At 43.3% G+C, this 15,781-nt stretch overlaps 1 protein-coding gene across 1 annotated transcript in view; it reads right to left on the bottom strand.

The window, feature by feature from the left end:
• The window catches only part of LOC137541001 (uncharacterized), an 88,929-nt gene that overhangs the window by 34,522 nt on the left and 38,626 nt on the right, over positions 1–15,781 (bottom strand). Inside the window, exons 6-8 of the mRNA XM_068262154.1 lie at positions 15,662–15,716; positions 10,860–10,911; positions 8,646–8,737 (exon numbers count right to left, since the gene is read on the bottom strand). Coding sequence (XP_068118255.1) covers positions 8,646–8,737; positions 10,860–10,911; positions 15,662–15,716 — 199 coding nt within the window. The remainder of the gene's footprint in view (positions 1–8,645; positions 8,738–10,859; positions 10,912–15,661; positions 15,717–15,781) is intronic.

Raw genomic sequence — 15,781 nt, 5'->3', positions numbered from 1 at the left:
TGTCGAATCCAATGAGTCAGAACGCAAAATTTGTGAATCCAAAATCGCTTTAGGATGTGAAACTGACTCTTTCAAAGCGCCAGCCTCTGCAATCTGTGGACCAGACTGCAAAGTGTTCAGGACAGAGACACTGGAACAACTGTCATCTGGCAACGTGCCTTTACAGGTGTGAATAGAGCGAGACATAGATTTATTTGCAGAAGTAGTGACAACAACATGAGAAACTTTATTAGTCATATTAATATTACTCTTGAGGCTGCATAGTTTAGGAATTTTCCCCATAGCAGGATCATAGATGGAAGATCTTAAAAAATTACTGGGAGAAAAAGATCTGTTTTTAAATGACAAGGGATCCCACATATCTTTGACAAAACTGACACATTCATATGGATCATAATCTACAGGAACGCCTGGCAAACAGGCATTAGATCGCACAGATTCAAGCTCCACACAAGCAGGGAAGAATCTCTCAGAATTCACACAGGTGTCAACAACAGTAGTACACCCATTCATTTCAGATCGCACAGTGTCTAAACTCACTTGCTTTACCCCAGAAAGGCAGGAACAATCATCCGATAACGGTGTCTCTTTATTGGAGTCAATTGGTTGGTGTGTGTGCAATTCATCCAAAATCATCTGCCACATGCAAATCACCGGATCCACAAAACATTCGTCACACTCATCAGATCCAATCAAAGTGTACACAGAATTAGCATTAAGAATCTCTTCGCTTTCTGCGATGTAAAAATCGCAGGATGCCTTCCAATCAATCTCGAACTCCACAATCAAAGCCCCAATCTCCCACGGAGCAAATGGAGGCTCAAACAACCCTGTATCAAGGTAACTCTCATACGGGTTGGGATCAGGAACATGCATAGATTTTCTTACTCCTTTAATATAGTGAATAATTCTGCCTATCGTAGGATCCACATATGCTTTTGCTTGAGGTAATAAAACCTGACTGAGAAGTCTCCCTGGATTTATCACATTCAAATGTGTTCCACATTTCAGACTCTACAGAAATAACTTCTTCATTTGTAGTTGCTTTAGATACAGGGACATTAAACTGATTGTCACACTAAATGGTTTTGCATGGAAGGGATCGAACAGCTGACTGATTAGCAGGTACACACTCATCAAGAACAGATGGCAAACAAGGCAGTTTAAACCAATGGGAAAAAATCAATGTAAGAAACTGATAAGGATTATCATTCCAGGAATGATTTTTCAAAACCTCATAAGCCCACGAAAACCGATCCCCCTGCAATAGAACACAAGCCAATTGGAGAGCCCATGTGGATGGATCAGTAATTTGAAAGGTAGGATTCAGAAAGAATCTTACACATTCAGACAGGAAGTCCTCTTTGGTTTCAGAGTCTAGTTTTTTAAACCTCTTAAAGGTATAAGAACCATAATTGACAAAATCGTACAAATCGAAAATTCCCTCTACACTGGGAATTTCGGTTTGGCTGGTCATACTGTAACAATTGTGGAATATCTCCGTGGTCAGCGCACAAGATGTGCACTGACACTGCGGAAATCCTCCACAAACGCCTGAATAACAGAACCCAGCTGTGGTGCAATGCACCTGTAGAGGGGAATTCCCGCCAGCAGATGGAGCTGTGGAGTGCAGAGGAATAAACCCTCTGCACTGCCACAGATGCGAGCTAGGAATTGTACGAGGGGAAGCAATATAGGGCAAGATAGCCCCTAGTGAAAGAGAGTGAGCACAGAGACAGAATGTATGTATGTCCACCAATCTAGTCGCCACCTGGCGATGGTGAACACACAACAATGAAGACCAAGTGGGAAAGCAATCGCAAGAAATGGCGATTGCTAACAGCGACACAAGACTGAGTAAAGACAAAGCATAGACGTAGTAAGAAAGACACTGCAAACAATAATGATCAGAACGCCAAAGAAAATAACAAACGCACTATCTAAACGCGGTCGCCGCACGAGAAGCGCAACAGCGACAGAACACGTTAATGGCGCGGTCTCCGCACGAGAAGCGCAACAGAGACAAAACACGCCAACCCTAACTAACACATGAACCTAGAAACACAAACAAACAAATAACAGAAATGCTTGCTAATCGGTTGCCTTACCTCAGGCAACAGCAAGCGTTTGCTCCGGACAAACAGACAACAGGAACAAGTCAGATAGGATCCACTGCTCTTCCGCAAGAGAGAGTGCGATCCATACACAGGAACAGGACTGAAAGAATGCACTGCTCTTCCGCAAGAGCGAGTGCGATCCGCACAACAAGACAGACAGAAGGAGTAACCAGCAGCAACCGCAGCTGAGGTTAAACTCCAAGACTGAATACAGAGAGATCCACCGCCTCTAACGCTAGGGCGAGTGCAATCCAAACAGACAGAGCGATTTTCTGTCAGCCGCCGCTGGCAACAAAACAATCGCAATGGAAAGACAGAACGATTCACTACCGCCAACCGCTGGCGACAGTGCAATCGCAAGGACAAGACAAGACAGAATAGGCAATACAAATATAACACAAACCTGACTGCACTAAATAGGAATGCAAGGAGCACTCCCAAAGGGTAACTACTCTAAGCTAGCAATAATAGCCTACAATGAGCAGAGGGCTGAGACTCCAGGTAAGTCAGCAGGAACAAACCTTCATGACCAGCAGGGAATTCTGGGAGGAAATGGTATTTATACTGCAAGCCATCAAAGGAAGCAGCTAAGCAATTTGCATGACAAGTGGATGCAAATTCCTCACCAGAGCAGCGGCTCTGAAACTCTCAGAGTGAAGACAGGTCTCTTTTCCAGAGACCTGCAGCACTCAGACCTAAAAAATGGTCAAAAAGCTGTCTGCCTGTGCAGACAGCAGAGCAGATCATTACAGCTGTGCCCTGTGGCATTCCAGAACTCTGTGTCCCAAGGCATTCCCGAACTCTACAGCATTCTAGAATTTTTTGGTCTGCAGGCATTATGGAACTCTGCACATTCTGTAACTCTGTAAAACATGTCATTCTGAAACTTTGTGGGCTTTTAGCATTCGAGAACTGTATGTTATTTCAGAATCTCTTTGCCCATGGTCTGTGGCAGTCCAGAATGTAACTTAAATACATAGAAGGAGGCATTCCACATGCTAGAACATGTGTTCCATTTATTAGCAATGTCTGGACCCTACATCATGTTTCGGGGTGTTGCTCTTCAGCTTAATGGATCATAGTGATCACATTGAAATTGGCTCCTGACCGGCTCATTAAGCTTTGTGTCAGAACCCGCTCCGCTGGCCTTGATTCACTGGACAGTTTGTTGCTTTCCTATGTAGGTTGCATAGTTCAGTCCAGGTAAAAGAGGCCTTTTTGTCAGTTTGCAGGATTCGGGAGGCTTGCTGCTGTACTGACTGATTTGCATCCACTTATCTTGCAATCTGCTTGTCTGCTTCCTTTAAAGTTTTCAGTATAAATGTCACTTCCTCCCAGAATTCCTGGCTCGTCATAGTTTCTGTTCTGAGACTAATCCTAGAGCCTCAGCCTCTTGGTATCTTGTTGTTAAAATATTCTAGCGTAGTTAATTCTTGGGGAGTGCATTTTGCACTCCTACTAGTGCAGTCAGGTTTGTGTATTATTTGTACTGCCTAGTCTTGTCTTGTCCTGTCCTTGCGATTTCACTATCTCCAGCGGTGGCTGATAGTGAATCATTCTGTCCTGTTCGTTGATCGCATTCGCCCTAGCTCTAGAGGTGGTGGATAGTGTTGGGCGAACATCTGGATGTTCGGGTTTGGTGTGGTTCGGCCGAACATGCCCCTGATGTTCGGCATGTTCGAGCCGAACCCCGAACCCAACCCGAACATGTCCCTTTGGGGCCCCTATAGGGTCCCAGCATAGAAGGAGAGCATGCCCCGAGCGCGGGGGGGGGGGGGGGGTCGGAAATGCCCCCCACCCCTCCCCGCTAAGCTCTCCCTTCTGCCGGTACCCTATAATTAAATTTAAGTGCCCAAAAGTACCTGAGGAGGAGGAGGGCAGAAAGAGGGAAGCCAGAGTTCTTGGGCACTAGTACCATCTGGTGCTTCCGCCCTCTCTTGACGCACTTCCTGTTTACATTTGAAGTCGCGTCAAGAGGGCGCAGAAGTACCGCGATGACGCGAACGAGGGTACGCGTCATCTACATGATGACACGTACCCTCGTACGCGTCATCGCGGTACTTCTGCGCACTCTTGACGCGACTTCAAATGTAAACAGGAAGTTACATAGTTACATAGTTACATAGTTATTTTGGTTGAAAAAAGACATACGTCCATCGAGTTCAACCAGTATAAAGTACAACACCAGCCTGCTCCCTCACATATCCCTGTTGATCCAGAGGAAGGCGAAAAAACCCTTACAAGGCATGGTCCAATTAGCCCCTAAAGGGAAAAATTCCTTCCCGACTCCAGATGGCAATCAGATAAAATCCCTGGATCAACATCATTAGGCATTACCTAGTAATTGTAGCCATGGATGTCTTTCAACGCAAGGAAAGCATCTAAGCCACCTTTAAATGCAGGTATAGAGTTTGTCATAACGACTTCCTGTGGCAATGCATTCCACATCTTAATCACTCTTACTGTAAAGAACCCTTTCCTAAATAAATGGCTAAAACGTTTTTCCTCCATGCGCAGATCATGTCCTCTAGTCCTTTGAGAAGGCCTAGGGACAAAAAGCTCATCCGCCAAGGTATTATATTGCCCTCTGATGTATTTATACATGTTAATTAGATCCCCTCTAAGGCGTCTTTTCTCTAGACTAAATAAACCCAGTTTATCTAACCTTTCTTGATAAGTGAGACCTTCCATCCCACGCATCAATTTTGTTGCTCGTCTCTGCACCTGCTCTAAAACTGCAATATCTTTTTTGTAATGTGGTGCCCAGAACTGAATTCCATATTCCAGATGTGGCCTTACTAGAGAGTTAAACAGGGGCAATATTATGCTAGCATCTCGAGTTTTTATTTCCCTTTTAATGCATCCCAAAATTTTGTTAGCTTTAGCTGCAGCTGCTTGGCATTGAGTACGATTATTTAACTTGTTGTCAATGAGTACTCCTAAGTCCTTCTCCAAGTTTGATGTCCCCAACTGTATCCCATTTATTTTGTATGGTGCTAGACCATTAGTACGTCCAAAATGCATGACCTTACATTTGTCAACATTGAATTTCATCTGCCATGTATGTGCCCATATAGCCATCCTATCCAGATCCTGTTGCAATATGACACTATCTTCCTGAGAGTTAATGATTCTGCACAATTTTGTATCATCTGCAAAAATAGCAACATTGCTCACTACTGCATCTACTAGGTCATTAATAAATAAATTGAAGAGCACTGGACCCAGAACAGACCCCTGTGGGACCCCACTGCTAACAGTCTCCCATTTTGAGTATGATCCATTGACCACAACTCTTTGTTTTCTGTCCATTAGCCAGTTCCCTATCCATGAACACAGACTCTTCCCCAGTCCTTGCATCCTCAACTTTTGCACCAGACTTTTGTGGGGAACAGTGTCGAAGGCCTTTGCAAAGTCCAAGTATATCACATCTACAGCATTCCCAATATCCATATTAGCATTCACTACCTCATAAAAGCTGAGCATGTTAGTCAAACAGGACCTGTCTTTAGTAAACCCATGTTGATGCTGAGAAATAAGATTATTTTCTACTATGAAGTCATGTATAGTATCTCTTAGTAACCCCTCAAATAGTTTGCATACAACTGATGTTAAACTTACAGGTCTATAATTTCCTGGATCAGATTTTTTGCCCTTCTTAAATAATGGGAAAACGTGGGCTGTACGCCAATCCACTGGGACTCTGCTAGTTGCAAGAGAGTCACAAAAGATAAGATAAAGGGGTTTATCTATAACTGAACTTAATTCCCTTAGGACCCGAGGATGCATGCCATCCGGGCCAGGTGCCTTGTCTATTTTTAATTTATTTAGTCTTGCCTTCACTTCTTCCTGCGTTAAGTATTTAATATTACAGTTAGAAGATTGAGACTCTTCCGCCTCTGTAGTTTGCAACAGTGCTGTTTCTTTTGTGAAGACAGAAGCAAAGAAAGCATTTAATAACTCTGCCTTACCTTGGTCATCCACCATTGAGTTCCCATCCTCATCCTTTAGGAGTCCTATACAGTCAACCTTTCTTTTTTTAGAGTTAATGTACTTGTAAAACTTTTTTGGGTTAGATTTGATATCCTTAGCGATTTGTTTTTCAGCTTCAATCTTTGCCTGCCTAATTTCTTTTTTACAATTTTTATTGCACTCCTTATAATTGCTTAGTGCAGCCTCGGTCCCCTCCTGTTTTAAGACCTTATAGGCATTCTTTTTCCTCTTCATTTTATCTTTAACCTTTCTATTCATCCATAGAGGCCTTTTTTTATTCCTAGACATTTTGTTTCCATATGGGATATACATACTACAGTATTGATTGAGTATAAGTTTAAAAGCTTGCCATTTCCCTTCAGTGTCTTCCCCTTGTAGTGCATTATCCCAGTTCACCAAACTTAGTGCCTGCCTAATTTGAGTGAACTTTGCTTTTCTAAAGTTCATAGTTTTAGTGGTCCCGCTGCCCCTTGGCCTATCAGTCACCAGCTCAAACGTTATCATGTTGTGATCACTATTTCCCAAATGTTCTTGAACCTGCACATTTGATACATTATCTGGTCTATTAGAAATGATCAGATCCAGTAACGCATTCCCCCTAGTTGGTTCAGTTACCATTTGAGTCAAGTAATTGTCCTGTAGTGCTGCCAGAAATCTGCTGCTTTTACCAGAATGGGTAGCCTCAATACTCCAGTCAATGTCTGGAAAGTTGAAGTCGCCCATAATTATGACCTCATTTTTACCTGCAGCTTTTTCAATCTGCTGTAGTGCGTCAAGAGAGGGCGGAAGTACCAGATGGTACTAGCGCCCAAGAACTCCGGCTTCCCTCTTCCTGCCCTCCTCCTCCTCAGGTACTTTTGGGCACTTAAATTTAATTATAGGGTACCGGCAGAAGGGAGAGCTTAGCGGGGAGGGGTGGGGGGCATTTCCGACCCCCCCCCCACGCTCGGGGCATGCTCTCCGTTTATGCTGGGACCCTATAGGGGGCTATGTTCGGCTGGACACGGCTGTGTTCGGCCAAACAAAGAAGGCCTGTTCGGGTTCGGGCAGCGTGCCCGAGCACCCTCCCGAACACCATGAGGTGTTCGGGGGTGCCGAACCGAACCCGAACAGGCCAAAATCCGGGCGAACCCGAACAGTGGCGAACACTGTTCGCCCATCACTAGTGGTGGATCTCTCTTGTCTGTATCTTGGAGTATAACCTTGGCAGCGGTTGCTACTGGTTACTCCTTCAGTCTGTTTTGTCTGGAACGAACGCTTGCTGTTGTCTGGTGTTAGGCAACCGATTAGCAAGCGTTCTTGCTATCTGTTTGTCTTTGTTTTCCGTGTTCATTTGTTAGTCCAGTTGGTACGCTTGTCACTGTTGCGCTTAAAGGGATACTGTAGGGGGGGTCGGGGGAAAATGAGTTGAAGTTACCCGGGGCTTCTAATGGTCCCCCACAGACACCCTGTGTTGGCGCATCCACTCACCGATGCTCCGGCCCCGCCTCCAGTTCACTTCTGGAATTTCTGACTTTAAAGTCAGAAAACCACTGCGCCTGCGTTGCCGTGTCCTCTCTCCCGCCAATGTCACCAGGAGTGTATAGCAGAAGCCCAGTATGGTCTGTGTCTGTGCAGTATGCTCCTGGTGCCATCAGCGGGATCGAGGACACGGCAATGCAGGCGGAGTGGTTTTCTGACTTTAAAGTCAGAAATTCCAGAAGTGAACCGGAGGCGGGGCCGGAGCATCGTTGAGTGGCTGCGCCAACACAGGATGTCTGCGGGGGACCATTAGAAGCCCCGGGTAAGTTCAGCTCATTTTCCCCCGACCCCCCTACAGTATCCCTTTAACGTGCGGTGACCCTACAATTAACGCGCTTGTCACTGTTGGGTATAACATGCGGTGACCGTGTTTAGTTAGTTCATTTGTTATTTTCCTTGGCATTCAGATTGTAGTTATTTGCTGTGTCTTCCTTTACTTTATTCATGCTCTGTCTTTGCTCAGTCTTGTGTTGCTGATAGCAATCGCCTCTCTTGCGATTGGCTTTCTCACTCTAGTCTGTTCTGTTGTGATATGTCTACCGTCGCCGGGTGGCGACTAGATTGGTAGACATTCATATAGTCTGTCTCTGTTCTTGCTCTCTTTTCAGTTGCTACCTTGTTTATATTGCCCAGTGTTGCTTTATCGTGCAATTTCCATCTGGCATCTGTGGATGTACAAAGGACTTGTTCCTCTGTACTCCACAGCTCCACCTGCTGGTTGGAATTCCCCTCTACAAATATATACTGGGTACTCTGCTTCTGTGATTGTGGGGATTTCCATCTGCTTCAGCACACGTGGTGTGCACTGACTGTGGAAATCGCCCCCAGATCATTACACTCTGCCTTCATAGCAATGGCAGAGCGAGTGGGCTGCAGCAACAGGAGAGCAGCACGATCGGCGGTAGTGGTGCTGTAATTGAAATATACGCTCTGGCAGGGATAGATTTCAATTACCAATATCGGTAGGTGGTTAGGGATGCTCATTTTTATGTGGTTTCTTCAGGACATACTTACATTCAGTAGTACTGCCAGGCAATAGGTATCTGGTTGAAGGACAGACTGTACAATCAGTCTTTGATTACCCGATGGATCGATCATCAAGGAATCTTCACAAATAAAAATAACCGATTACATAAGAAAAGTGTAGCTGTACTTCTAAAATGAAAATTACATGCACAGATATTCAGGGCTGTCACAGAAATATATAATACACACCGTACATTACAAGAAAATTAGCAAGACTACTAGCAAAATAGAAAAAGTGGCAGATCACGATGAGAGTTAAGGAGAAGAAGTCTAAAGACATTAAGCACATTAAACAGAAACTATTTTAAACTATTTAAAAAAGAAACTATTTTCCTCTCACATACTGTATTTACCCGAGTTGGGGTGGCTATTTTGGGCGCCAAGATATCATTGTAGACCATCCTCATTGTATGACTCCAGCACATTTGGGCAGAGATGGGCAAGAGGCCCTAGTCCATAACCTTGTGTCAATGATACTTTGGGAGATTGAGGGTATTGGTACTTTTGATGAGGGGACAGAGCTGCATTACTTGCCTTTGCCAGGTTGCATGGTACACAAAGGGGTTGATAAGGCTTGTGCACAGTCATAGGCATAGTCAGGACCAGATTTACCTCACAGGAGCCTATAGGCACAGATGTCCTCGCACCCTAGACTCTACCTTCCAAGGACCTACAAATCCCTGCTGCGTCGCAAGTGTGTTGGCAGGCCCAGCTATCACTTCTCCCTTACTTCCCTTGCCCGTCATAGGTAGTGACAGGTTCCCCTTAGTATTAGGTAGGCAGAGCTATCCTCAGTATTAAGTAGCTAGAGGAGCTCCCAACTGAAGGGAGATCTCATCAGTGGAATGCAGAGAGCGGGGTGAGTAACCTCTCTTTGATTCTCTGCTCAGGACTCAGCATAGGGAAGGAGGGAGAGAGGCACTAGGATAGGGAAATGAGCCACCTTTCCATCATTAGGCGCCTATAGGCACATGCCTACAATGTCTTATGGTAAATCCGGCCCTTGGCATAGTACGGCAACACTTCCACACATTTTCACCATACATGATGTGAGTGGCCTGCCCACCAAGCTATTTGGCAATGATCAGGGAATGCGTGTGCATGTGCTCTTTCCCTATCCGTTTCACTGGAGCTAAGTACAGTTTTCGGTGCTTGCGGCAACATAAAGCCATAGGATCACAAACTGCAATCCCTTGGCCCTAATTCAGGTCCATTAGGTCTGTCTTTAGTGAAGCAAAGTTTCATAACAAAGCAACCAAAGATGTTTTACTGATTTGTCAGCCATAGCATGATAGAAAGTACAATCTAAATAACTGCTATGGTTACTATACATTAGATGTCATCACTACAGCATGTACTGATGGGGGATAGTTGGAAATTTGGAAAACTGGAAAATTGGAAATCAGAAACTGGATTTCCGCTAAAATCTGATTTATCTCAGCACAGTAATCGTAGGCCAATCACAGCCCTCAGAAGCATTCAACCAATCAGAAAATGCTGAATTTTAAAAATGGAAATCAGATTGCTGCAACAATTACAGACTAAGCAAAAGACTCGGATACTACCGAGTATTTTTAAGTCTTCTGATCGGCTTAAAATTTCAGGTTTTTCGATTTCCATGGTAAATCCCCACATTCTCTAATTGGTCCAATATTACCGAGTATTTCCAAGTTTCCATTTTCCGATTTACAGCAAAAATTCTGAAAATCGAAAAATAGGTAGTATTGGACCAGTCAGAGAATGCAAACATTTTCGGCCAATTAGAACACTGATAAGACCTATAATTACCATGGCAATCTGATTTCCATTTTGAAAATTCTGCATTCTTTGATTGGTTGAATGCTTCTGAGTTTGGACGTATTTAGCCAATTAACTGTTCACAAGTATATTGTAATGTAAAGTATTCGTTTTTAACGGAGTTCGTAATATTTCGTGGATGTCCACAAAATTTACAGACATCCGCAAAATATTAAGAATTTTGGCAAAAAAACAATACATTTTCGGAAATAGCATTACCGTCGGTATACCGGTGTAACGGAAATCGGCATTCACAGAACTTGGAATTTCTGCGGAATTCGAAATTGGCATTTCCGACCATCCCTAGTACTGTTTTATTTAATAAGAGATGAGCTACCAGGGATCGCTTTTACATTCTGGATGTGACTGTTGGTATTAACAGCTTTGAACTTTTTTGTCACTTACCCTTCCACATTTCATTCAGAATCTGAATTGCTTTGCGAGCAATATCACATGTCTTTATGGGGAAAAAAGAAAACAATGGAATAAATACACTGTAGTATAAATACACATCTTAAAGGACCTCTTAAAATCTTAAAATTTAAAATACATGTAAACATACACAAATAAGAAGTATGTTTCTTCCACAGTAAAATGAGACATAAATTACTTTTCTCCTATGTTGCTGTCACTTACAGTAAGTGGTCGAAATTTGACATTACCGACAGATTTGGGACTAGCCCATCTTCTCTTGGGGGTTTTTCAGGGTTTTCTTTATTTTTAAATGCACTTAGTGAATGGCAGTTGCTCCGTCTAACTGCCAAAAAAGTGTGCAGCGAGCAGGGAGGCTGGCCAGCATCTTTGTATAAATCTTTTTCAGGGAATATCTTTATAAAGAATAAAGACCATGCTGAGAATCCCCCATGAAGAGATGGACTAGTCCAAAACCTGTCGGTAATGTCAGATTTCTACTACCTACTGTAAGTGACAGCAACATAGGAGAAAAGTAATGTAAGGCTCATTTCACTCTGGAAGAAATGTACTTCCTATTTGTATGTGTTTTATTTTTAAATGCACTTAGTGAATGGCAGTTGCTCCATCTAACTGCCAAAAAAGTGTGCAGCGAGCAGGGAGGCTGGCCAGCATCTTTGTATAAATCTTTTTCAGGGAATATCTTTATAAAGAATAAAGACAATGCTGAGAATCCCCCATGAAGAGATGGACTAGTCCAAAACCTGTCGGTAATGTCAGATTTCTACTACCTACTGTAAGTGACAGCAACATAGGAGAAAAGTAATGTATGGCTCATTTCACTCTGGAAGAAATGTACTTCTTATTTGTATGTGTTTTACATTTTAAGATTTTTGTGACAGAGGTCCTTTAAGATGTGTACCTCTTATAACAGCTGCAGAAATGTCTAATGACAAATGTGCAAATTGCATCTCCTTGCCAGAATATGCAGGGCCTAAACTAACTATACCTGCTATGCCTTGCTGGACTTAGCCCACGCAAAATACTGTAGTTTGCATCTCAACAGGGACGCTGAGTGTAGGCCTCCTATGCCCCCAAGAAGAGGGAGCACAGGAGGCATAATTTTGCAATTTTGCATGTTACACAAAATTAGGAACGTGGCAGTCATAAAGGATTTTTTTTAGATAAACTGCAAAAAAAACATTTTTTATTTATTTTATCAAAAAGGTCTTTTTGAAAACTTTTTTTACTTATCCCCCCCCCCCCCCCCCTCTCCCCAAAAATTCAAATTTCGCACTTTAGCAAAATTATGAGTAATCATGGAATTACGGAGAATAATTATGGCAAAATTAATTAGGAACTTGACAAAAAATTCACATTATGATTTTGCATCATAATTGCAAATTTCAGTGCAAACATTTATGCCAAATTTGTGCTCGACACTAGTGATAAAAGATTACAAAATAGATACTTACCTCAGACAAGGGAAGCCTCCAGAGGTTTCCCAGATCCTCCTGGTGCTCGCAGTTCCAGCGCTGGGTTCCTCTAAACTTATCCAAAAAGAGCATGTTGGATATACAGTACTCTTGTGGCCACTCTTCCATTTAAGTATGAATTTCTGAGTACTGGGCATGTGCAAGTGTGGTCTGCACATGCCCATTAGAAGCATGGCTTTTTCCTGTGTGCACAAGCTGGCTGGGCATGTTTGGACCGTACTTGTGCATGCCCAGTACAAATGTTGTACTTGAATGGGACCATGGTCACGAAGAAGAACACGTTCCTGTGTAGCAGCCATTAGCTCAAGGAGGATCTGCGAAGCCCGTAGACTGTCCAAACCATCTTACTATTTAAGTATCAATTGATTTATTTTTTTCCTCACAGGCTTGCTTAAATGAATTACCAAAAGGTCTAATCAATAAAAAGATCTTATCTAGGTAAGGAGACATGTTTGATGCATCGGGGCTCATTTACTAAGGCTAGAGGACCTAAGTGATCCAGAAAACCTGAACCAGACATTTTAACATTGTCTGCTATTACTGTATTTTTCCCTCCGGACTATAAGACGCACCTAGGTTTAGGGGTCAAAAACCTGGGGAAAAATATATACTAACCCTTGTCCGTCTATGGTCCGGGGTGTCTTGTAGATGTTATCCCCCCAATTATTGTATCCTCCTTTCCCTCTTTGGTGTCTCCCTCCTGTCCATCTTTGTATCCTCCTTATGTCCCCCTTTGTGTCCTTCTGATGTCCCCCTTTGTGGCATCCTAATGTTCCCTTTGTGGTCTCCTAATGCTCCCCTTTGTTTCCTCCTAATGTCCTCCTTTGTGGCCTCCTAATGTCCCGCTTGGTAGCCTCCTAATGTCCTCCTCCGTGTCCCATGTCCTCCTGCACTGTCCCCTTGTATAAATGTTATTGGTGGCAGCCGCTATCAATCACCTGATCCTGGGAGCCTGCAGAGTTCAGCTGCTGTCCCTCTGCATGTCCTTGGTGTTGTCCTCCATGTCCCCAGTGTCTGACTCCTGCTCCACTTTCCCTTTGTGAATCCAAGTATTGGCAGCCGTAGCCATCACTCACCTGATCCTTGGAGCCCTCGCGATCAGCCACTTGTCTCTCTCATTCCTTCCCCTCGTGCCAGTCGCTCCTGTAATGAAGGAAGTGCCGGCACTGGGGGAAGGTGTGAGAGAGACAATCGGCTGATCGCGTGGGCTCCAAGGATCAGGTGAGTGATGCCCGCGACTGTAGCCGCTACTTGCATTCACAGAGAGATTTTTGCTTAGAAAAGTGCTTTTCGAAAGTTTTTTTTGCCCCAGTAATGAATAACTACAATGTATTTATTCATTCGAAACGCTCGGGAAATCGCTTTTCAAATCACTTTTTCAAGCACTTAGCAATTTCCCTATTCTTTCTATTGAATCACAAACACTCTGAAAATGGTGCAGGAGCCGCGTTTGCGATTGGATAGAAAGCTCATCGCTTATATGAGAACACTCACATAAGCTAACATTGCACTATGGGTTGAGAAGAATGGAGGCGCCCAATTTGAAAATTTATATAAATTATATCAGAGCTTGTATCAAATGACACGTGCTCTTAATGATTAAAACCATTGACTCGTAATAAAATAGAATATGTTTTCATTTATTGCATGCGAACAGCACTGTGACAACGCGTTTCTCGGCGTGAAGCCGCTTCCTCAGGTCAAATAGGTGCCTTAAAATAAAACAAAGAGTGGCACTCAGAACATTCAAATTCTGTCAGATAAAATTAAAAACAAACCATCAACATTCAATAAATTGCATGTATATGTGCAATTCTGTCTATGTTTTTACACATACCCATGTTATATACTATTGGTTCTAATAAATACTATGTCAGATCTGTAAAAAAACATATAAAACATTTAACAGCCAAAAAACAAAAATATATAAAATTATATAAAACATATATATTTTTTTACAGAATATAGTTTTAGCAACTTTGAGAGTACATAAATAAATAGTCCTTACTAACTTTTTATATAAAATGCATACATAGATATATATATATTACCGGGTTTAAATAGAAATAATGTAATAAAATGGACAAGGATAATAATAAATGATAATAAAGGTTAGTATAGACATGCCATAGATTGCGGTATGGTCTCTATATAATTAAACTCCAGGTCCTTAAGAAAGAGCGTGGTGGTGTGAGAGCTAAAACCAGATATGCAGCTGCCTACAGCAATGAGACCAGTTAGCGTATGGAAAAGGGAAGGAGAGTCTTACCGGTGTTTGGCGCGAGCTGTGTATAGGAGCGCCTATGAGCCGCTGCTCTGCCCGTATTGATTTTAAACAAGTATGCCAGGCATGGGAGGGCGGAGTGCGGGTGACGGAGAGTCTGTGTGACGTAAACCTGAATGGGAGGGACCTCGCTGGAGGCCTATGAGAGCCAATAGAGGCCGTAGAAGGAAGGGGCGGCGGACGTATAGGGCTGGTGTTGTGAATGGGAATGGCGGAAGTGGACAGGCGCTGTAGCTTCAGGTCTGACGGAAGAAGGCTGTCGGCCATCTTACCCTGGCCAGCACCCGGCTGGAGTAATGTGGAAGGGGAGGGGAAGGGAGGGACGGAAGGTCGCCATCTTGGGAAGGGAAAAGCAGAGCCTTGGATGGCAGAGGCCATCTTGAGGAAGGCAGGAGGGTATATGCGGAAGACGTGTGCGGAGGGCGTCAGCCATCTTACAGAGGGCACAAGGGATGGTGGCACGGCGGCCATCTTACAGGGGGCAAGGGAAAGGTAGAGCGGCGGCCATATAGGGGTTGGTGGAGGCCAAGGCCATGTGAGGGTGGGTTGAGGGGATGAAAACAGGGCAAAATTGAAGAATAGTGGTGGCCCCAATTGCACTAGCACTTTTAAGACGATTTACATGTAAATTGCAGTGCACTTTTTCCATTAGCGCGCTTCAATTTTTTGCTAATCGCAATCATAGTGCTACACGATGATTGTTGCGATCGTGTTTTGCTCCTGAAATCGCAATTGAGTGGAATGGAAAAAGAAGCTCTTGCAAGCGCATTTTAAATTGCCAGAACTTGTCAGAACTGGAAGGAATCACTGTAAGAAGAAAATGATGAGCTTGTAAGAGGAACTGACGACTAGGTAAGTAAGTAATATTCATTTGCAGGTACATCATGTGTTTATTTTAAATAATTTTACTTGATTCAGGTTCACGTTAAACTGCTTATCCTCGAGAGAAGGGCACTCCACTACCCGTTTCCTTAACTTATGGACATGCATAAAAAACTGAAGGAATATTCACTCACGTTTACTTTCAGAGTTCCTGTCTGTATTCCCAGTTTGGCTTCAATTTCGTCACCCCTTTATCAGAACAGAAAAAATTGTGATTAAACAGTTTAACGATTCTTGCTTCAGAGATCAGTGGA

Source organism: Hyperolius riggenbachi, chromosome 12 (assembly GCF_040937935.1).
Source record: "Hyperolius riggenbachi isolate aHypRig1 chromosome 12, aHypRig1.pri, whole genome shotgun sequence".
In the NCBI taxonomy this organism is placed as follows: domain Eukaryota; kingdom Metazoa; phylum Chordata; class Amphibia; order Anura; family Hyperoliidae; genus Hyperolius; species Hyperolius riggenbachi.
The sequence above is the reverse complement of the archived record's forward strand: the minus strand, read 5'-3'. Positions and strand labels throughout refer to the sequence as shown.